The 22,028-nt window shown below is 49.7% G+C and overlaps 2 protein-coding genes across 4 annotated transcripts; one reads left to right on the forward strand and one right to left on the reverse strand.

Annotated features, from left to right (window-relative positions):
* The first annotated feature begins 3,419 nt into the window (after positions 1-3,419).
* SLC16A8 (solute carrier family 16 member 8) lies at positions 3,420-7,730 on the forward strand. The gene is made up of 4 exons (XM_072354084.1): positions 3,420-3,648; positions 4,112-4,255; positions 4,545-5,408; positions 7,339-7,730. The coding sequence occupies exons 1-4, from the start codon at positions 3,420-3,422 to the stop codon at positions 7,728-7,730; spliced, it is 1,629 nt and encodes a 542-aa protein (XP_072210185.1).
* Positions 7,731-10,575: 2,845 nt separating this feature from the next.
* Positions 10,576-20,822, reverse strand: PICK1 (protein interacting with PRKCA 1). 3 transcript variants are annotated; one of them, XM_072357754.1, is made up of 13 exons: positions 20,722-20,822; positions 20,116-20,207; positions 18,634-18,745; positions 18,367-18,495; positions 18,183-18,249; positions 17,166-17,255; positions 16,720-16,773; positions 16,557-16,619; positions 16,256-16,389; positions 15,411-15,503; positions 14,438-14,488; positions 12,913-13,057; positions 10,576-12,424 (listed from the first exon to the last, which is right to left on the reverse strand). In XM_072357754.1, exons 2-13 carry the CDS (start codon positions 20,154-20,156, stop codon positions 12,177-12,179), a joined length of 1,227 nt encoding a protein of 408 aa, XP_072213855.1. In that variant the 5' UTR covers positions 20,157-20,207; positions 20,722-20,822; the 3' UTR covers positions 10,576-12,176. The 3 variants fall into 3 exon arrangements, with proteins under 3 accessions (XP_072213855.1, XP_072213848.1, XP_072213861.1); XM_072357747.1 differs by having other exon boundaries at positions 20,627-20,760; XM_072357760.1 differs by lacking the exon at positions 20,722-20,822 and adding an exon at positions 20,571-20,719.
* Between the last annotated feature and the right edge of the window lie 1,206 nt (positions 20,823-22,028).

Genomic DNA, 22,028 nt, shown 5'->3' on the forward strand with positions numbered 1-22,028 from the left:
GAGCCTTTGCTGTGCTCAGAGGGCATGGAGAGGAGAATATGACTCCCCTAAAAGCCAGGGCATGGGGGGCTGCTTGACCCTCTGCCAGGTCCCACCAACCAGCCCTGGTTCTGCTGTCACTGGAGGGCAGCACAGCCCTGCTTCCTGGCCCCCACCAGGCTGCCATGCATGGGTAGGCCTCACAGGGCCGGGTAGGCCTCACAGGGCCGGGTAGGCCTCACAGGGCCTGGTAGGCCTCACAGGGCCGGGTAGGCCTCACAGGGCCGGGTAGGCCTCAGGCTGAAGGATAAGGCCCGGCAGCCATCTTCTCACCCTCAGCCAAGCCCCACCATCCTGGCCCTGCTACCAGGCTGCCCTCCCTCCCTGGAAGGGAGCACAAGCAGCAGCCCAGGCCTGAGCCGATTAGCCTTATTAATAGAAATTAAACCCTAGCTGTGAGCGCTGCCAAGACCTGCGGGCCCCGCATGTGCCTCCTTCCCCACTGATGGGGCACAAGGACTAAGAGGCTTGGGAGGATTAACATGTGGGCCCCAAAACCCTGGCCCCAGAGTCTGCAGGGGAATGGGCTTCTCCACGTGTGGTTGGGAACCATGGTGGCAGTCTAATAGCAACCATGCAGGGGGTTTGTTCTGGGGTGGCTGCTGAGGGTGGGATGGATGTTCTAGCAGCAATTCCAGCCATGGAGGATGGCAGTCCTTCAGCTGCTCCACCTTGTCTTCACACTCTGCTGGGCACGCACCCCTTGGCTTTGCGCTAACCCAGTTCTGCTTGGAGAGCAGTGTGGAGCCCCGTGGCAGGCCATGGGATTACTGTGGGATTCGGGCTGCGGCATGCAGCCTCCTCCTCCCTATTGGCTGGAAAAGCCTCTTAAAAGTGGAGAAGTGCGTTCTGCGCGCTCAGCACCTGCCGGTCTTCGTCAACCTGAAGCCGTAATCAGCCACTGACCCACATCCACACTGCCTGCATCCATCCAGAGGAGGCAAGGGGGTCCCCTGTGTGGGGCATCCCCTCTGCGGGTGGTTTTGCAGAGGGTGGCATTGGAGCTGGAGGAAAGTAGGCTGAGAGGGGGATTAGCTCTGCAGTGAGGACGTGGCTGCCCTGAAGAAAGCAGCAGGGCACAAGAGACTGCTCAAAAGGCACTGGGTTTCTGCAGCTGTCACCCTGTGCCCACCATGAAGCAAGGAACCTGTGGGGCCATCTGACCAGGCACACGCACCCAGAGCAAAGGAGTACCAGCTGGACTGATCTGCTCCGTCTCTGGGGTCTTTGGCGCTCATCGCTTCATTGCAGAGGTCAGTGATGCAGAGGGGTGCTTGCATCTGAGCACGCACGGCAGCTTCTGAAGGCCTGTATTCATTTCATTCCTTAGTGAAGGCTTTTCTGTGGTGGTTTTTGTAGGCTAGTGGCAGAAATTGTAGCATTTGCATTTATTGAACCCTTCCAACATATGCAGACTCAATTGAGGAACCAAGAGACATCCTCATATTTGCGTGGACACTCCTGGATGCTGGTAGTAGTGCAGCTTTCCTGGTACAGTGGGGTTTTTTCTGCACGGCCTTCACCTGGCCAGGGTTGGTAACTTCTGTTGCTGGTACAAGACTCCTGGCTAGGAGTCAGACCTCTCCAGCTACAGCTAGACCCATGGCAATGCTCACTATAGGCCCACCTGCATGCGATGCCCAGGGCAAGTGCTGCTGATGAGCTTTAATGTGGGGTATTTTTACACAAGAATAAAGCTCCTTAACTGTGGAGAAAATAATAGCAAGCTGTAATGTATGCAGAGGCAGGTACAGAGTACGTGGTGTGACCACCGTGTGCAGTGGTGAGCAGAGGAGCCCGCGTGCGCACCAGAGCGCTGTGATTGAGGAGGCTCTGAACTGGCTGCTCAGAGCTGGGATAAAGCTCCAGCAGAACTGTGCTGCAGCACGTTGGCTTGGAGGGAGCTCCACGTGTGAGCTGCTCGGCTTCACCTCATCTTTTTCAGCCAGCGTCGAGCTGCAGCCAGGTAAATGCTCTTACATACCTTTCTGTATAGGAGTGTTGGGCCATGGAAGGGGCTCCTGCAGGTACCCATCCAGCCCTAGGCTCAAGCAGTACCCACGGATATTTGTCTAATGTGATCAGATGCTCTTGACTCATCATTAAAAGGTGATGCTGTGGCGATCCCACGGGTGGATGAATGTTTTCTTGCTAGAAAGATGAAATGCAAAGGGTCTAATCGATTGGTTTGATTGGTGGCAGAGGACAGGAGCAAGAAGAGTGAGGCTGGAAGAGGGGCTCAGGCAAAAAGGCTTGAGTTATGCTTGGTGGCAGCTGCCCTTATTTGAGGTGCAGTGGAAGTAGTGGTGGTTGAGGACGGTGCTGATTCAGCTGTCAGTGCACTTTTGCAATGGGTTAACTTTTGCTTGGCTGCAACCAGGTGGGGCTGGGAGAGAAGCAAAGACAGGTAGGAGCTGAAGCTGAGTTTAGCAGGCAGTACTGCTGGTGTGTGCATGGTTGGACTAGATAATCTTGGAGGTCTTTTCCAACCATAATGATTCAACAATTCTATGGGGCTGTGCTCAGCCTGATTGTGCTGGTAGCGGTGGTCACAACACAGCAGCACCAGGAAGGGCTGAAGGGAAGGTATGTGTGTCCAAAGAGTATGTATGTATTATTTCTAGCAGTGCTCCCCTTTTTTGTGCCTGATGGGGTCCTGAAGGTTGGGGAGCTCTGCTGCAGGGTACTCTGGCTGTGGAAGACACCTGGGGAGGAGGAGGAAAGAGGGAGACCACTGGGGTGGCTGTTGACTCTCAACCCACCATAACCTCTGCAGGTCGGCCTTGATCAGATGCCTGATTAAAACCATTGACCAAGACCATTTGGTGTCGTTCTGTGTGCTTTCTAATACCTTCTGATGCTACTGGAGAGTAATAAATCAAAGATCAGTGATAACTTTGCATACAGGTATGAAAATAAGCTTTGATGTGGAAGGAATTGAGGTAGTTGGTGTTGGAATGATAGAAACCTGGTACCTAGGGGAGAAATGAGAAATACACTCTTACAGCAGCCAACTGGAGCAAAATTCTTGTGCAGCTTAGGAGTCCTGAGAGCAACTCACAAGACATATCCTCTAATTCCCTTCTTCTCCCCCCTTTGGCTTTGTTGCGGCCCCTCCGTATAGGTATGGAGCCCTAATCTCTCTGGCATGCAAATAACCATTGCTGCAGTTCACCATGCTCTCAACCTTCACCCATTTCCCAGGTCTGGTCAGGAATAGCATGGAAGGGAGAGTGAGGGCTATATATAGGGGGCATGGAGGGAAACCTTGTAGTAAATGTTTGCCTGCTACGCTCTTCTCTTGCAGAATCTGCAGATCTCTCGCTGTCTCCCTGTGTCACCCCACCTCCCGGCCTGCCTTCCCCCATCCAGGCTAGACAATGGGGAGAGCTGACCCAGAGGAAGGGCAGCTCCCAGCTCCTGTGAAGCCCCCAGATGGTGGATGGGGCTGGATCGTGCTCTTTGGCTGCTTTGTGATTACTGGCTTCTCCTATGCCTTCCCAAAAGCTGTCAGTGTCTACTTCAAGGAGCTCATGAAAGATTTCCACGTGGGCTACAGTGACACAGCCTGGATCTCCTCTATCATGCTGGCCATGCTCTATGGAACAGGTGATGCTCGCATATACTTCCTACCAAACTTTTTCCTCCCCTGCCCTGCTAGAGTTCCAAACTGTGTCCCCATGCGCACACTCAATGGCCTCATCATGAACCAATGTGTCAAAGACAGTTCTCCCGCTACACCATTCTAGATGTGTGGTACATTTTGTGTCTCTATCTCTTCTGCCCCAGGAGATTTCTGGTCTCACACCATAGGCCCCATGATGTTTGCTGAAGCACCAACTCCTTTATTGCTCTCAGAGAATAGGCGGTTCAATGCAGAGCAGGGCAAAGGTCTCTACACCAGGGCTTCTGTCCCTTGTCCAGGGACTGTGTAGCTAAACAGCCAAGCAGTAATATTTGCCATTAGTGTTTCATCTTCCCCGGTGCCATTTGGGCACGCTGCCCCATCCCACATGTCCTGTCTATCTGTCTCCTTCTGGAATCTTATTGTCTCTCCTCTGCTTTCTCCCAGGACCAGTATGTAGCATCATGGTGAACCAGTTTGGCTGCCGGCCTGTGATGCTCATTGGAGGGCTGCTAGCTTCATCCGGGATGATTCTGGCATCTTTTACCACAAACATCATTGAGCTTTATTTGACAGCTGGTGTGCTGACAGGTGAGAACCCCAGGAGTAGGGGGAGCACACTGATGGAAGAGCCAAGAGTGCACTGTATCGCCCTTTAGCACTGCCATGTCTGGCATCAGGTCACCCCTCAACCTATTTACACCCACTCAAAGGAGGCATCTAGTCTTGAATGTTGGGCAAGACAATAGAGAAGAGGCTTGTGTGGAACACATGAAGGGCTTCTGGACTAGGGAAGTAGTGGGTGGGTTTCAGCTTGTTGGAAAACACATCTCACATCCTTGCACTCCCTCTCTCTCTCCTGGTTCTCACCCTTTCATAGGTCTGGGTATGGCACTGAACTTCCAGCCCTCGCTGATCATGCTGGGCACCTACTTTGACAAACGTCGACCTCTTGCCAATGGACTGGCTGCTGCCGGGAGCCCTGTCTTCCTTTCCTCCCTTTCTCCACTGGGGCAAGTGCTGCTGGAGAAGTTTGGTTGGCGAGGAGGGTTCCTCATCATGGGGGGCCTTCTGCTCAACTGCTGCACTTGTGGGGCAGTCATGAGACCCCTGGATGCGGGAATGAAGCGGAAAATGGAGAAAGCTCAGGACAAATATGAAGCCAAGGAGATGCTGCCCATGGGAGGCAAGTCAGAGGAGGGCATCAGCACCACTGATGGGACCAAGAAAGCCAAGAAAGCCAAAAAGAAGCCCAAGAAAGGAAAGAAGCTGTTGGATTTCAGCATCTTTTCCAACCGAGGCTTCATCATTTACACTATCTCAAAGTTCATCCTGGTCTTGGGTCTCTTCGTGCCCCCCATCTTGTTGGTCAACTATGCCAAGGACACAGGAGTACCAGACACAGAGGCTGCATTCTTGCTCTCCATCATCGGTTTCATCGATATCTTTGCCCGGCCAGCATGTGGCATGGTGGCAGGTTTGAAGTGGGTACGTCCCCACGTGGCATACTTGTTCAGCTTCGCTATGCTCTTCAATGGCTTGACAGACATCTGCAGTGCCAGGGCTAGCAACTACACGGGGCTGGTCATCTTCTGTGTCTTTTTCGGCATTTCTTATGGCATGGTAGGGGCTCTGCAGTTCGAGGTGCTCATGGCCATCGTTGGCTCCCAGAAGTTCTCCAGTGCCATCGGGCTGGTCCTACTTATCGAGGCTTTTGCTGTGCTCATTGGCCCACCCTCTGCAGGTAGGTCTCGTGCTGCAAAACGCATGTGGTTAGTTTTGCTGCCATCCCACAGGATTGCAGGTGTTGGTTATTGGTCACAGTCCTTGAATAAAGGCTCCACTTCTCAGTTTCAAAGAAGTTCTCCTGGGAGCTCTCTGAACTGAGAGCTCCTGGTCTCCCTGAATGCACCAGAACTGAACCAGAGAAGAAAATGGTAAGTGGTATTTCCTTCTGCTTTCCTGAGAGACCTCAGCAATGGCAGGCATACAGAATGGCACGACTTCCAGTGTCCCTCAGTCCTCATCAGTGGCACTTCTCCCTCTTTCATGCTGGGATCCATGTTCCTGCCTTCGCTGTGAACATTGCATCAAATCGTGTTGTGGTTATGGTCAGGCACATTTTGCAAGCAATCTCCTGTGAGTCTTTGTTGGGAAAAGGTGAGGATATTTTAAGTTCTACGGCATTTTGATTGATGCTGTGAGCGGTGATTTCAACATGTGTTAGCCCCAACCCAAGGTGCCAGCATGTCGGTGTCAATCAAGGCTGCCAAAACAGTCTGTAGAGTCACCTGAAGCATTTGCTGTTAGAGTGTTTTCCATGCTGGCCTTCCCTCTTGCATGTTATTTCAACACAGTTTAAGGTCAAATGGTTTCTTGCATAGAACGGGGGGTAGGAGGCCACTGTAGATGCAATTTCTCCAGGTCAGGAAAATTCAAGAATGATGGGGGGAGTCTGAAGACACTGAAGCATAAAAGCCAGGACACACAGAGCAGGTAGTGGAGGCTGTATCTTCAAGGCCACTACCCCACACATCTGTCAGTGGTCAGACAACTGTGGGACATCATGGGGGGTGGAACTCCCTCCTCATTCATCTGTGCTTTGGCATTATGTGAGTACAAACTGGGACAGAGATGGAGCAGGGTCACTGATGGAGCACAGTCACAAGGACTGAGGGGCTCCCATTTCCCCACCTTGAATGGACTTTGCTGCAAGATCTGCTTGTATATGAAGCTCGATGGTGCTTGCAAACCCCACAGCTCGTTCTTGGCACGGTCACTTGACTGAACGAAAGGGGTTGAACAAAGTGTCTTTGTTTGGTGTAATCCTCCTGAGCTGTTTCCCCCTCTGCGGGGCTGAGGGGCTCGCTGTAGGATAAGCTGCATACACACGCACGTACACAATCCTCACTTGCTGTCCAGCCAGGGTAAAAAGGGCACATTCACCTGTTGTTTGTGAATGCAGGGCCTGTTTAATTATAACTGGGGCCAGGGGTCACATCTGCAGTCAGGACTGCAAGACTGGGACGAAGCTTTTGGCCACCACAGCCCCATCTCAGCTTGGCAAATGCCATCTCAGTTACACTGGGAACTCTCTTTCCATTGTCAGCCTTGAGACATTTGGGAGAACATAGAAACATAGAAAGGCTCGGGTTGGAATGGACCTCAGAGATCACCTAGTTCCAACCTCTCTGTCATGGGCAGGGCTGCCAACTGCTATAGCAAGCGCTAGATCACATTGTCCAGGGCCCTATCCAATTTGGCCTTGAATGTCTCCAGGGGTAAGACATCCACATCTTCTTTGGCAGCCTGTGCCAGTGCCTCAACACCTTCTCTGTGAGAGAAGAAATATCTCTTTGGCAGAGAAAAGGTGTGCGCCCTCCAAGAAAACCTTGTCTTCAGAGGCTGATCTTATCTTGGCAAGAAGATGGCCCACCACAGCCTGACCCCATGACGTCAGTGCGTCACCATTGTTTAGAACATGGGAAAGCAGTGACCCTGGTGGCACAGCATGACTTCCAGTTGGCCATCTCCTTACCCGGGGTGATTTCAGATTCCCAGGCTTCCTGCTCTTCCTTTCAGGAATGGGACCCCAGGTGCCGCCCACTTGTGCTGATCTGTCCATCCAGGGGTGCTTAGGCTGAGGCTAACCTCGTTTCTTCTCCAACCTCCAGGCCGCTTGGTTGATGCTCTCAAGAACTACGAGGTGATCTTCTACTTGGCGGGCTCGGAGGTGGTGCTCTCCGCTCTGTTCCTGGCCATGGCCACCTACTGCTGCCTGAACCGAGGGAAGAAGACGCCTCCCCCAGAGAAAAACCCTTCAGCAGGTGGCGGGAGCGACACTGAAGAAGCCGAGTCTGATGTGCAGGAAGCCGAGGAGCACAGCAGTGATAACCACCAGCCGGCCCATGGCACCGACAAGGCTATGGTGGCAGCCAATGAGGAGGCCAACCATGTGGAGGATGAGCAGAGTGGGGAGGGAGGCAGGTGTCCTGAGGTGGATGGGGAGGTGTCGGCACGAGCCGGCTGCAACGCTGATCAGACAGTGGAGAGGGACAGTTTTTAGCCAGGGAAGAGGAATGAGGATGTACATAACTGGCCTGGTTTGTGTGTAACTCAGCGTGGGAGTATAGATGGGATGTGGACTGGAACAAAAGCAAATGTAAAAGATAAAAGGGCGGAAGTCTAAGAAATAGCTGGTCCTCATGTACATATGTTCACATACCTGCACAGAGATATGTCTACTTGCATCCTGCACCCCATGCAGGCTCAATGCAGCCCAACCACCAGAATCTTCTTCCCCTTACCTCCAAACCAGCCCTGGAAAATATATTTTGAAGAGGCTGCGAAGGACTCTCCTTTTCTTTCTGCATTGTCACAGTACAGAACACAATTAGAGACTCTTTGTAATCAGCTCTGGGATGCTCTGGTCTGGTGTCAGTGTTTCCTCTACGCCACTCCCAGGGTCAGGATAGCACAGCCCCGAATGGCACAGCTCATGGAAGGACCAAGGGCAGCTGCTGTACCTGGTCTGGGTTTGCCTTGCCCTTGGGACACGCAAACCAGGGGCTATGATGGAAGCAGGCATGCCAGGCAAGCTGGAGTAGGTTTAGGAGATGCTCGTAGCTATCATTAGGTCATGTCCTGCTGCAGCCAACATGGGAGTAAGTGCTGCATCACCCTCAGTACCTCCTCAGGGCACTGCTGAACCAGTGGGAGCACGGTTGTGACCACCTCCCTCGGGAGCACCTTCAGTGGGCTGTAAAGCTGGGGCGGTGGCACATGATGGCTCTTCCAAGCTGCTGCCAAAGTGCAAAAAGGCGGCACCTCAGAAGGGCTAATGCCCCTGAGTGGGCAGCTGCAGCACAGAGCCTTGCTGCCAGGAATAGCAGTGGCAGCTGGGGGTGGGGTTCTCAGTGCAGGTAAACATCCCTGTCCCAAGCGATTATCCACTCAGCAGGAACGGCACAAGATGCTCCCGTGTGTTTTCTTTTTAAATAGAGAAAGGCCTCTTACATAAAGGAATCAAAGGTAAGGCAGAAGGACAAGCTGCGGCCCCTTGGGTGCCACCAATGAGGGTTGAGGGGGGCACGTGGCCAGCCAGGCGTGACCTCCTCCCCCTGCCCACGGTGGTGGATTTCTGTGTTCGGAAAGGACAACCTTCCCTGGCATGTTTAAACCGCTCTTAATCTGCTTTGGGACCGGATCTTTCATAAACACCCCTGGCCAAAGCCCTTTCTTCCGGTTGGCCCCGGAGGAACCTCTTACTGTGTGGAGGGATCAAGACCTAAGCAGAACTGGTCTGCAAGGAAGGCAGCCCATGAGACTGTCAGACAAGGTGGGTCGTTCCAGGCAGGACCGACTGTGAATTGATAAGGAATGGGTGAAGCCAGCAGAACTCATAGAGCCATTTAAACCCAGCTGGGGTATAGGAACGCGATGGAAAGAGTTTCTTGGGTGTATCTAGCACGAAGAAACCATAATTGATGGGCAAACTACAGTTGCTGCATGAGTGCCAGCTTAAGAACATGACTGACAACAAGAGTTATAACAGCAATTGGAAGGCAAAACACAAACCCACATAGGGCTGTGCTTGGTTCTACCACGGCTAATAGCGCAGCCATTAGTTCTAACTGTGAGCCAGTCACATCAATGACTTCAGGTTTTGTTTCTTTCCTCTTCAACCCCCCTTAGAAACCTCACAAATCAGACCAAGCACCGCAAGAAATGCTGCATGCACAGCCCTGGGAGAACACACAAGCAGCAGCAGGAGTGATTGGAGCCCTGTGGGCATCCAGCCACTGCTCTGCAACCTTGTTCTTCCCACAAAAGGTAAGAGCACTGTTTCTGCTCTGAGCAAACAAGCTGCTCCACAGCAACCCATCCCCAATATCCTGGTCTTCCTTACCCACCAGTGCCCCCTTCTAGAAGCAGCCCACAGCTTCCCAGAGGTCCGAAATCCACAGCCTGAAAACAATCACCCTTGTCAGCACCAGGCAGGTCCCTAGAACAACATCCCCTCTGTTTCCCTGTCACCACTTCACATTTCCCACTAAGCCTCCTCCTCTTAAATCTTTTCACAGAGGCAAATAACAGCCCTTAGGCTACGAGGTCTCGCTATAGACTGTGCTGTGAGATACCCAGGCCTCTTCCTGCCCACTCTCTTCTCTGTGATGGCAACCACCACTGTTGGGTACTTGCCAGAGGACCTCAGGGGATCGTTTCGTGCCAAAAATCAGTTTCCTGCAGCCTCTGGTTCTGGCTCAGGCTTTAATACACCCACTGCTCAATGCACACTGGCTTGTGCTGTTACCCCCGTCCCACAAAGAAGATTCTTTACTGCAGCACTTGCTTCTGTCTGGGGGTCTTATTCAAGCAATGATAAGCATTCTCATGAACACAGAATAAGCCTAAGGGATGCTGCTGAGGCAGAAACGGATGCCATACTTCTTCTGTACCACTCCCCACAAGGCTGCTGCTGTTTGCTTGTAGGCAGGTTGCAAAGAAAGGCTGCCGGGCTCCACTGTCCTCCACTTCCACACTGTTGACTTTCAGGCAGGCTCCACTGAAGCCTTTTCTGTTCCTCTGAACTACTTCACATTCTGTCACGACAGAAAGGATGAGGGATTTGAGCATCAATTTACTTCTGGTGCAATAGTTGAGCTATATGGTAAAGCTGGTCCTGGAGCAGCATTAGGATAATATCAGGCTGGTGTTTCCTTGGAAGATGCAGAGAAACTTGGTACTGCATGGAGAAATGGCCTTGCTACAGCATCTGTACTGATCTTCGGGAAGCCTGAGCCATAGCAACCATAGCATCCTGGCATAGAGACATCTGTGAGTGAGGAAAAACTGACCAGCATAAGCAAACACATCACTAAAGCAAAGCCAGGAACAACAGGAAACAAAACTATCACACTTCTCTTTATTAGAGACAACAGTACACTTCAGAGTCCATTTACATCTTCCAGAGCAGCTTGCCCATGGATGACTTTCTTCCACGCACCCATGGGGATAACGAGTCTCCAATAAAATAAAATAAAATGAAATAAAATAGAGAAAAATCAAATGAAACATCTCAATCTTAAATTAATGCCTTTCAGTAACTTCTCTCACTACCATTAGAACGTAACGACAGAGAAGTCAAAACCCCGGCCTCTGAGCAGCACACCACCGCTAGCGAGAAGTGCCAACTGGATCTGGGATCTGCCCACAGGGATAGAGGGAGGAGAAAAGCTTTATCTTTTCCTCCTTTCCTTGTGCTGGGGAATGCACACTATTAGCTTCTGGCAGAACAGATCAGGTGGAGAAGAGAGCAGTATTTTGTATGCTATTCATACTTCACACTCAGAATCACCCTGTCTCTGCCACAGGCCTTATCTTCCCCTCACTGCAGAGCTTCCTGCCCCTCCTCGCTAGTGTAAGGGCAGATCATCACCTTTGCAATCCTAAGTGGGTTCCTCGTGGCACCTGTACAAGGAAAGGAGTTTGCAGGTCTTACTGCACATCCTCAAGAAGTCTATTTGGTTACTATTCATTGCAAAGAGCATTATGAGACAACAAAAGAAAGGAAATGCATGCAGCTTTGCTCTTGCTTTCATAAACCTGACTCGGACAAACATGTTAACCTCAGCATCTCTCTGCTGGCTGAGAGAACTTTCTGATCTATGGTCCTCTTTTCCACATGTGGCAGAGCTACATAGTGGAGGACCCCAGCCCTAGGGTAGAGCTATGGAGTGTACAGATGGTGCTAGCTGTGCAGGAGCTCAAAGAATATGAAGAGGACAGCAGCCAAGGAAATAGTCTTGTAGATCCCTGCAGCAGCCAACCACAGCAGGCAGCCACTACCATCAACCTCTGCCAGGAGAGCTTCCCCTGGACCCCTTGGGTAGGGGATGAATGCATCGCACATACCACCGCTAGTTCTAGACATCAGCTCTGACTTATTGCTTAAAAACGGTGTTGCAGAGAGTTGATCATCCTCAAAACACCCCATCCCAGAGCTCATGGGATGTGCTCCAGGAAGAAAGAGAGGAAGATGGAAATAAGCCAAAGCTTGAAGCATGAAGACAGCGAGCAGTGAGGTGAAGAAAACAATGCTGGTGCTAACTCTTTCCCACAGCACAAGGGAGGACAGGAGGACACTGTTCTTCCATTTGTAGCTATCTCCAGATGCTCAGCAGCCTTCCACATGCCAGAGAGGAGTGGTGCATCCTGCACCCTCAGCTGTGCACATGGAGTCATACAGGGATGTGGGAGGAGATTCTCTTCCTCGCTACTCAGTATCCAAGTTGGGCAATGGAACTCTGCAGGGAAAAACGGAATATCCAGGCAAGCAAGCAAATGAAGAGAAGAATGCAGAGGCTGACCCCAATCCAACCAGCTACTGCTACCCAGAGCAGAGGAGGAATCCCAGGCTGGACAACACAATCATGAAGGATGAATCGCCGTGTAAAATACATGTTTTTATAACAGTCTGCAAAGTCATTTCCTCCGTGCCATACTGGCGTGTTCAGGCATCATCAATGAGCTTTTCACCATTTGTATCCTCCTTCCCGCTATTCTCTTTCTCACTCCCTCCTTCTTCTTCTTCTTCTGCCCCGTCTGTGTATGTGTCCTTCTGCCCATAGTTCAGAGTAGTGCGGGCAAGGTCCACCTCAATGGGAAAGACATCTGCGTCTCGGAGCACAGCATAGCAGTCGTCATAGTACTTGGACATCGTGGAGACAAAACGCTGGAGCTGGAACACGATGTCCTGTACTGTAACAGAAACACATTGGGAACAAATCAGGAGAAACCGCTTCCCAAACAGTGTGAAGGCTGTGATCAAGACTCCCTCAGCAGTAGGAGTTACAGACTCTCAGACAGTCCCATGTGGTGCCTGAGCACAGATGTCTCAGGTAGAGTCAATCATAGAATCACCACAGTTGGAACAGACCTCTGAGGTCATCCAGACCAACCATCCACAAATACTTCTTCACTGTGACGTGTCTCATGTACAACACCTAAACATTTCTGTAACACCTCCATGGATGGTGACTCCACCACCTCCCTGGACCACCCATTCCAGAGCCCGACCACTCTTTCAGAAAAGAACTTTCTCCTAACATCCAATCTGAATCTCCCTCCCCTGATGCAACTTGAGGCCAAGGAAGAGTTCTGCAGCACACACTGTTAAGGTGAATGAGGAGCATGAAGCCTGAAGCCACGGATGCTTTCCAGGTGCTGGACACAGCAGTGGTACTCACCATGTTTCTGGTCTAGCAGCTCTATTTTCTCTAGCACGTCTTTCCTCATCTTGGCAAAACGCGTGCGAGCCTCCTGGCGGCAACGCAGGATAAGGCGGTACTCGTAGTTCCCAGTGCTGACTCGGTAGAGGGGCTCACCCAGTGCCTGCCAAAACACAGCAGCACTTCAGAGACTCCCACAGCACTGCCTGAACACACAGTTTGCATAGTGATACAGACTTGCACTGACTTTGGGTATTACAGCCCTCTCAGGAACTGCAGTCAAGAAGCATGAAAGACTGTGAACACGGTCACAACAGCAAAACAGGGCAGTCATCGTGGCCATTCTAAAGACCAAAGATGCACCAGCCACAGTAAAGAAGGGTGCTGCTACAAAACAAAGAAAACAACAGGCACCTTCCAAATCAGCACAGAGAAGTGGAAGGGCTTCCTAACTGAACTATTATGACAGACACCATAAAAAACAAGCCCAGGGTTTTACTCTGTATGGACTGCATAATGTAGCGTATGTCTATACAGGGAATTCTGTGCTTTCTACAAGCATCCCATCACAGCACCTGATCCATTAGGGATGGGCCCATAAACTGTCCCCCAAAACAGTATGGAGGGAAAAGTGGTAGGTCTGTCAGCTAAGCAACATTCTTTCTCTTGCACCTGCAAATCTAACATAAAAATCCATGTTACTGACTATGGCTTCATAAAGTGCACTACGTATGCCAATACCCAGAGGTCTTACTCTGCTGGCCAAGACTGGGACTATTCCCCTCCTGAGGAGCACCAAGGCGTAATTAAAAGCTGTGTTAGGAAAGTTCTATTCATTCCTGGCATGGTTATCTAGGACTTACAAACATAAATGAATAAATACATAAAACTCCTCCTCTGAGAATAATGCCTAGAATAAAACAGATCTTGCTTTCACGCAGGGAAACTGGGTATGCGGGGGGCACCTTTAGCTATCCTAAACAGAGCTGTTAAGGATGAAAGATGTCAAACTTTAAAAGAGGCAGCAAAATGTCAATGGGGTTTGGGTTTTTTTTGAAGCCTTCTGACTTTACGTTACTTATTTATAAGGAAAAAAAATATTCTTAAAAGAGATCCTTTAATCCATTCTTCAACAATAAACGGAGCTTTCACATGCATTTTTTTTGCTGAGAAGCTAAACCTCCATTTCTCAGAAGCGAGTCCAGAATTGATGGCAAGCTGAGCACTAGACACAAATGGAATCTGTGAAGATAACACCTTAAACCTTCTTACACAAGCTAATATTACTTAAACACCAAGAGAGGCAACCACCGTGCACAGAAGCAGATGACTGCTCCCTCTAGTATCTCACAGCATTCATGAGAGCTACTGTCTCCTAGGTAGTGTTTAAGGATTTCCGGGTTCTAATATGATAAGAACAAATGGATGTAGTTGTTAGGATGCATCTGCTAGTGTGTCAGTGAATACCCAATTATGAGGCAGTGTGCACACAATATACAGTAACAGAGGATGCAGTTTGCTCTGCCACAATACTGGTACTCACAATGCAGCTGTATTCTTCATCATCCATCTCCTTGACTTTCAGGCAGTAAGACTTCACAGGACAACAACAAAAAAAAGCAGAACAATAAGGGAATATTAGGGATTAAAAGCAATTCAACCACTGCTCACAGCCATAGAGTTGTATCATTTCAAGCCTTCCCTCAGTTGCTGCAGCTAGGGACGGTGGGGAAAGCAAAGTGGGATCAGAGCAGATTCAGCACTCCAGGTGGAAAGAAAAACAGTTTATGGTGGGGGAGGAAGAAGGGTCTTATTTACATGAAGTATTTGCTCCTGTAATACGAGTATAACCCAGTAGGAGAAAAATCCTCCATTCATCTACTGTTTGGGAAAACGCACTGCTGGAAAACCATGTGCAAAGTGTAAATAAGGAGGAGAAAAAAAGATGAGCTGCAGGAAGGATTGATGTGGGAAGAGAAGCTGACATTTTCACTTGCCTTCGGGTGCAGGCCCAAATATTTCCCTCAGCTGAGAAAAGCAAACAGATACAACAATTACAGTAAAAGACGCGCTAAACAACCCTACGCTATTTTTATTCTTTGGTGTAGATAACAAGGTGTGAGTGGAATGGAAGAGGGCTGTCCAACTTGGCTGAAGAAAGACAGCCCCAAAGTGCATCAAGAACAGGGACTCTGAGACTGGAGAGCTATTTAGGGGAGTTCAGGAGCACAAGTTCAACGGGAATTCTGTGAATATGGAAATGAATTTGGTCAGGTGGAAAGAAAGTCATCTGGATTCCGAGACACTTTATTGGTGTGAACTATGAGATCAAAAGGAGATGTTTGAATAGGAGTTATCTGTCAATAGACAAAGAACTGGGGGAAGATAAAAGAAAGCATTCTCATATTAACCATGGAAAGATGCACATGTGATCGTGCAGACTGCATGTGATTCTCAGGCTACGACTCCTGAAAATGTAATTTCAACCAGCTTTAAAAAAGATAAGAGCTGCTCACCAGATATTCAAACTTGACATCCAGGTATTTTTTGATAGTCAGCCTTGTGTCAGGAATGGCTTTATTCAGATACGTGTTCAAGTCAGTCAGCATCTGCAAGGGAAACATCCTGCTGCCAAAGCTAAGTTCAAAAATCATGACTATAATTCATGAAGTCCAACCTTCTAGTGAGCACAGGTCATAAGACTGTCTCGAGTTAACTCTTCTTTGAACTAGAACACATTGGAAAAAGATTGTTTGATCTTGATTCAGTATTGCCACAGTTAGAAGACCCATTAAAGTCGCTGGTAAGTGGTTCCAGTGCTAGAAATGCATGCCTCACTTCCAGTCTGTATTTATCTGCTTCTAACTCAACTTGTTTCATTTGTAATTAGCCCTGGAGATTGCTCTCCCGGATTCACAGATGCACTAACCAGGACTGTCCATGCAATAAAGCACTTCAAGTAGTGCTCAAATCAATATTTAATATCCTGTTTGCTAAACAAAACAAATGGATCTCCTGATGATTCACTCAAATATGCCGAGCTCTCTTAAGTTTAGTAACATCTCTTAGTTATGGATACCAGTATCAGGGAAAGGACTCCTGGGACTACACTGATCAGACTACCCTCCCATCCCCAATGGACAACAAGAGGCGCATATTCACAGGCAGAAGTCAAAGGGACAAGACTGACATATTCACTATTCTACCTCTTAGGTTAGTTGTGAAGAGTTCCATGAAGGAAAGCAATGACAGTTCTTCCCCACAACAAATGATCTTTATGATAATACCTCCAAATATCGCCTTCTGTCTTTCTAGATACCCTCCTTCTCCACACCCTTTACGGTACGGTTAAACTCTTTACCGGTTTAATTGTTTTCAGAAGGTGAATTCCAAACTTCTCAATGTTGCGATGGGCATCAGCAAACTTCACAAAAGCTTCACTGGCAGCTGGTTGAGGCTCCCGTACACCGATGACAGAGAAAACGTCTCCAAATGCTGGATGAGAGTAAGAAATGCAAACAAATGGAAGAAGGGGTTGGCCCTGGAGAAGAATCACGCTTCCAATGCAGCAACTCCTTCCCAAAACCTTGCACTTAGGGATGGTACTGGTGATGGAATCACACCTTTAGGTATCAACTAAAACTCCTTTGCTCACTCATTACCTCTGTGCGTCTGGGATAGCTCAAAGAAAGCTCTGAGAAGACTCTTGGTGTGTTCTGTCAAGCCTGTAGTGGAAAACAGAAAAAGACAAGTAAGTCATTTCACTGAAATGTAACGTAGGCATCTTTCCACCCCATCCAGTATCTGATGAAAGACATAACTTACCTTTGTACAGTTCTGCAGTCCTTTCCAGCTCCTCCAATCTCTTCACCAATCCATCTAAATGTAAACAAGAATCAGAATATTGAATTACAATAATCAAATCTAAGACCTGGTTAAGACCTGCCTGACTGGAAAAACACCAGCTTCCTATCTTTGGTTCAGACTTCCCTTAAATCCAAAGCCTGCCCTCATGGGAAGGTTTTAAAACAACTTCAATTTGGTTTTACAGTGCGAGATCACCATCTATCAGCATTCGTGACATGGGTTCCCACTAGTTATCATTTAAATGGCCCCAAGGATGTAATATACAAGAGGCAATCACAACAACAAGGTATAGAAGGAAAGAACTGTGAAGTAGTAATGTGGGACTTGTAAGAAATCACAAAAAGGTGGTAAGCACAGGAAGGCAAGTGTTTCCTTATGAAAATATCCTTCTGGGTAATACTCACCGTTGCAAAGTATGGCTCGGCTTAACCCCAGTGCATCTGCTGTCCCTGAGCTCATGTTCTCCACCAGCCGATGCTTTACTTTCTTCAATACTAAAGGCCAAAAGAGAATGGCAAATGAGGATCAGGGTCATTTCTACAGTCATTTCTCAGATGCTGAATAAACTGGCTAGCCTCAGTCTAACTACCTATTGAGACAGTGAGCAGCAGAATACCATGCAAACTTCAGTCCAGCTGCTGTGCATAGCACATGATTTATCTTGCCCATCTGTTCTGTTCTCACATCCTATATACCTAAATCAATAGAGGTCCAGCACTTCCTTTGGAAGACTATGCCAATAAATCTCATTATAAGCTACCTATCATTGTATCTGTAATTGAATTTGCTGTATTACTTCAGGAAGTCAGGATAAGAGGCTGAGTACGATTTAATGCTGAAAATTATTTTTGCCTGCTTACACCTTATTTAAACCCTTCTGAGACCTGACGATGAAATTCATTTCTCTCTTTGGTAGCCATGCTCTGCAAATTATACCCTTTTTTGAACCACGTGACCCAGCTACGTTGATTTAGGGGCAAACTGCCAGGAATGTCAAGCACCTGCAGCTCCTAAGAACGTCAGCTGCAGCCACAGTGCTCAAAATCTATGGAAAACATTTTATACTCTCACTGTGCTTCTGTTTCACCAACCAGAAATCCATGCCAGCTCTCAGCATCTCCTGGAATCCTCGTCTATTCATTGGGACATTAAATTAACCACCATTAAAAGAAACGAAAGCAACAACAGTACAGGGATCTTTTAAGAAAGTGAGAGATGCAGACCATATAGGAGAGACAACTGTATGGGCTTAGTTCAAAACAGTTCAAAACCACTTATTCTCATTCACAGTCTCAATTTGAAAATGCTTGAGCTAGGAGGAAGAACAGAAACAGAATAGTACTTCAGTTTCACCTGTGACTAATTTTCACCCCTCCACGTTGCTTTAACACTGTAGGGAGACAGAAACCACCACATCTTACCGATATCCAAAGACTTGCCCTGCTTTGGGTCAGCCTGAAGTTTGTTGTAGTGAATTGTCACTTCTCCCTGTAGGAAAAGCAAATTTAAAGCTGCTGCGCCGGAACCAAGTGACAGCAGCTTTCCTTCACTGATAGACAGTACAGTGTAAACTATGATCCCGAAGCTCCCCCTCCTACCTCTCACCTTTACCATCTGTATCATCTTGGCCACTTCCACCTTGGTCTTCCCTTTGACAGACTTGCCATTGACCCCTGTGATTTCATCACCCGCTGCCACGGTCCCATCTAAGGCTGCTGGGGTGTTATCAAATACCTAGAGAAGGGGAGAAAAAGCACAAGCAGTCTGGAATCAAAAGGATGAAAAAGAACAGTGCAAGACTGAAGAACGAACACCTGACAGCTACATTTCCCCTATTTAACTTGGTTGTATTCTTCCTCCCCGGGTGCTCACCTGGACAATATAGAGACAGGGGCAGTACTGTGCTCCTCCCCCAATGCTGATCCCAATCAGGTTCTGGGAGTCCTTCTTCAGGGTCACTGTCCCAGGTACAGTGGGGATTCCTCTAGAATGAGAAAGGAGATAGTGGAAAACTGAACATGGCAGACAGAGCTGTATCTGTACGAAACAACTGTGGTATCTGTGATGATAAAAACTGAACACATGATAGACATTGTACACTTTAATTAAGCACACTGTCTCTGCCATAGTGTCTATAAGCACAGGACAACACAGTGCTCCTTACAAACCCATGGGCTCCAGAGGTTTTCTCCACTTATTGCTGCCTCCTGCTGTCTTCCATTATAACCCTTTTTTTTTTTCTTCCCTCTAGCTAAGGTCACTAATTCACTGCTCAGAGCAGCCCTTGGAGAGAGACACAAAGCCCTTTCATCTGCTTACAGGCACAGCAATATTTCATCCCCATTCCCCAAGGTAGCAAGAAGTCAGGATTGAGCAGTGAGCTTGACCCTTCAGCGTGTCTTAGAGTCAGAACTGTTGGATGGAAAGGAGCCTCAAAGGCCATCTAGACAAACCCCCTTCAGTGGACAGAGACACCTACAGCTAGATCAGGATGCTCAGAGCCCCTCCAGCCTGACCTTGAATATCTCCAGGGATGAAGCATCTACACCCCCAGACAATCTGTTCCTTATTGGAACACTAGACTTATTGGAAAATAAGTCTATGTATAGTCTAAATTTCTTTTCTAGTCTGAAACCATTTCTCCTTGTCCTATCACAAAGAAAAGAATCTGTCCCTTTTTTTCTTATAGTCTCCCTCTAGATACTGAGAGGCTGCTCTCCGGTCTCCCCGGAGCCTTCTCTTCTCCTGGCTGAACAGCCCTAGCTTTCTCAACATCCTCTCTCATAGGGCAGGTGTTCCATCCCTTGGATCATTTTTGCGGCCCTCCTCTGCATGTGCTCTAACAGGTCCACATCTCTCCTGTACTGAGAGCTCCACATTCAACTTAGTACTCCAGGAAAGGTCTCACAGCACAGAGCAGAGGAGCAGGATCACCTCCCTCTCCCTACTGGCCACACTCCTTTGGGTGCAGCCCAGGACACAGTTGGCACTCTGGGCTGTGAGGGCACATTGCTGGCACATGCCCAGCTGCCATCCATCAGCGCCCCCAAATCCTTTTCAGTAGGGCTGTGCTTCACTCTTACATCCCCCAGCCTGTACCTACCAGCACGGGGTAGGAATGTGTAGGGTACAGTGTGGGAACTGCCACAGCCCATGTACCAGACCTTGCACTTGGCCAAGTGAGGGGGTCCTTGTGGGCCCACTGCTCAAGCCTGTCCGGGTCTCCCTGGGCCTTGTCAGCAACATGAGAATCTATCCGCTGTCATTTGGTTTGTGTTGTGAAGACTATTTCTATTGTTAGAAAAACAAAAGAAACCTCAACAAAGAGCAGGAAAAGATGATCGCCGTACTTACAGCTTATCCTCCTCGATATCACAATCCAAATCTGCAAACATCGTTTTCGCTAACTGGAACCCGACTGCCTGAAAGCACTTCTTGCAAACTCCCTGGGAAGAAAGGACACAGCGAAACCCCCGTTAAGGCCGCGGTGTCTGCAGGTGACCACGGGCACCAACCTCAACTCCCACCCCCTCTATTTCTGAACGTAAATCGCGCCCTGCCCTGACACAGGGTTCGAAGTAGGGACCAGGTGCCTGCATGCTCTGCTCCAGGTACAGCACCGCAACAGCCGGCAACCCGCTCCCCGCGGACACTGCAGCCTTGTTCTCGGTCTCCTAGCAACCGCCGTGCCCCCCCGCTGCCTATGACCCGCAGAAGGCCCCGCTCTACGTGCTAGCAGGCCCCGGCCCCGCTCGCTGCCCCGCGGCTCGGTCACGCTGCCGCCGCCCGCCCCACATCAAAGCCGAGACCTTTGGCGTTGGCCGGGCCGACCCTCCTCCCCCGCTGCCGTCACCGCGCCGCTGACCTCACGCCTCGGGTACCCCTCGTCGCCTCAGCCGGCCTCAAACCCTACGGCGTTGCCAAGGCAACGAGGGGCGGCCTGGTGGTCCCGTGGCTCACCGGAAGTGACCGTCCGGCGCGCGGCCCTACCGCCGTCAGCCCGCTGACGCGTCGCCGCCCGAGCCGACCGGAAGCGCACGGCAAAGCCCCGCCCCCCTCCTCTCGCGCCGCGTTGCTATGGGGACGCTCCCTCCGCCATCTTGAGAGTGGCGTGCTCGCCATTTTGAGAGTGGCGCGGTGTCAGCAGCTGGCTTCTCTCGGCTGTTTGGGGCTGTGAGCAGCGCAGTGTCGGAGAACAAGGGCAAGAGTGGGTTTTATTCGTCACTTCGAAGGCCTGGGGCGGAGACAGTATAGATCCAGAGCATCACTGAATCTCCTGAGTGGGAAGGGACACATAGGGACCATTGGGCTCCACACGGGACCACCTCAAAATCATACCCTACGTCTGAGAGCACTGACTGAGAGCCCCTTAAACTCCAGGGCCTCCCAGGGGGTTACGCCAGCCGCCCAGCTGGGATTCATTCCTAAGGCAGGAGCTCCTCCGTGTGGGCGCTGTCTAGAATGGCTGCGTGGCTGATGGGCTCCGCTTCTGTGCTTCTCCACTGCTCTGTGTGTGTGTATTGAATGTGCCCCTCACTTGGTCCCTGAAGCATCCCCGAAGCCTTTGTACACGCGTGCTGGGTGACCCTGCCTTTTGTGTGCAGTCAGTCCGACGTGTTGGGGGTCGGTTGGATGGGCTCCGAATGAGACGCTGTGTGCCCTAGGGCTGCAACTGGCTCAATACTAGAGATCCGGCAGATCACCTCATCCTAAAGGGGAAACGTAATGAGAATGATCATCTGAAATCAAATAATAATAAACCATAGCACTCACTGCCTACCAGTACGGTTTGGATCAAGAGAGCTCAGCAAATACAGGGCTTTTATCCACCTTTCGATACTCAGTACAGCAAAGTCAGCCCAGGCTCCGCAAGTCAAACTCCCTTCTGTTCATCTTTCATCACGTGTAATAAGGAGTCTGCAAGCAGATCACACGCTGCATGACTAGTTGGCTTCTTGGCGCTCAGATGTACTTCCCTGCAGTGGGTCTCTGCTGAATCTCGTGTTTCTGGCTGCTTTTCTGCTACTGTTGTCAGCTTAGAGTCAACATGACTAACGCTGAGCTAACATCCTCCCCAGTCGATGTCCTTCAAGCATGTTTTCTGTTCTGGGGGATAAGTATGGGGATTACGTTCTCCTTCTCAGGCCAGCCCCTGCCTGGTACTTCACAACTTGCCTGCACCGTCCTTGCCCTGCTTCTGCTGGCTGCAGATATCTCTACATGGTACAGGTATGAGGGAGAGATGGTGTTGGCCCCACTGGAGCACC

The sequence above is a fragment of the Excalfactoria chinensis genome, chromosome 1 (genome assembly GCF_039878825.1).
Source record: "Excalfactoria chinensis isolate bCotChi1 chromosome 1, bCotChi1.hap2, whole genome shotgun sequence".
In the NCBI taxonomy this organism is placed as follows: domain Eukaryota; kingdom Metazoa; phylum Chordata; class Aves; order Galliformes; family Phasianidae; genus Excalfactoria; species Excalfactoria chinensis.

Coding starts and splice junctions, on each gene's coding strand:
- SLC16A8 (XM_072354084.1), top strand. CDS start 3,420: ATGGGGAGAGCTGACCCAGAGGAAGGGCAGCTCCCAGCTCCTGTGAAG. Junction 3,649..4,111: donor GGCCATGCTCTATGGAACAG/GTGATGCTCGCA, acceptor GCTTTCTCCCAG/GACCAGTATGTAGCATCATG. Junction 5,409..7,338: donor CATTGGCCCACCCTCTGCAG/GTAGGTCTCGTG, acceptor TCCAACCTCCAG/GCCGCTTGGTTGATGCTCTC.
- PICK1 (XM_072357754.1), bottom strand. CDS start 20,156: ATGTTTGCAGATTTGGATTGTGATATCGAGGAGGATAAGCT. Junction 18,496..18,633: donor CCTGTCTCTATATTGTCCAG/GTGAGCACCCGG, acceptor CCCCTTCTCTAG/GTATTTGATAACACCCCAGC. Junction 17,256..18,182: donor GGGCAAGTCTTTGGATATCG/GTAAGATGTGGT, acceptor TTTGGCCTTTAG/TATTGAAGAAAGTAAAGCAT.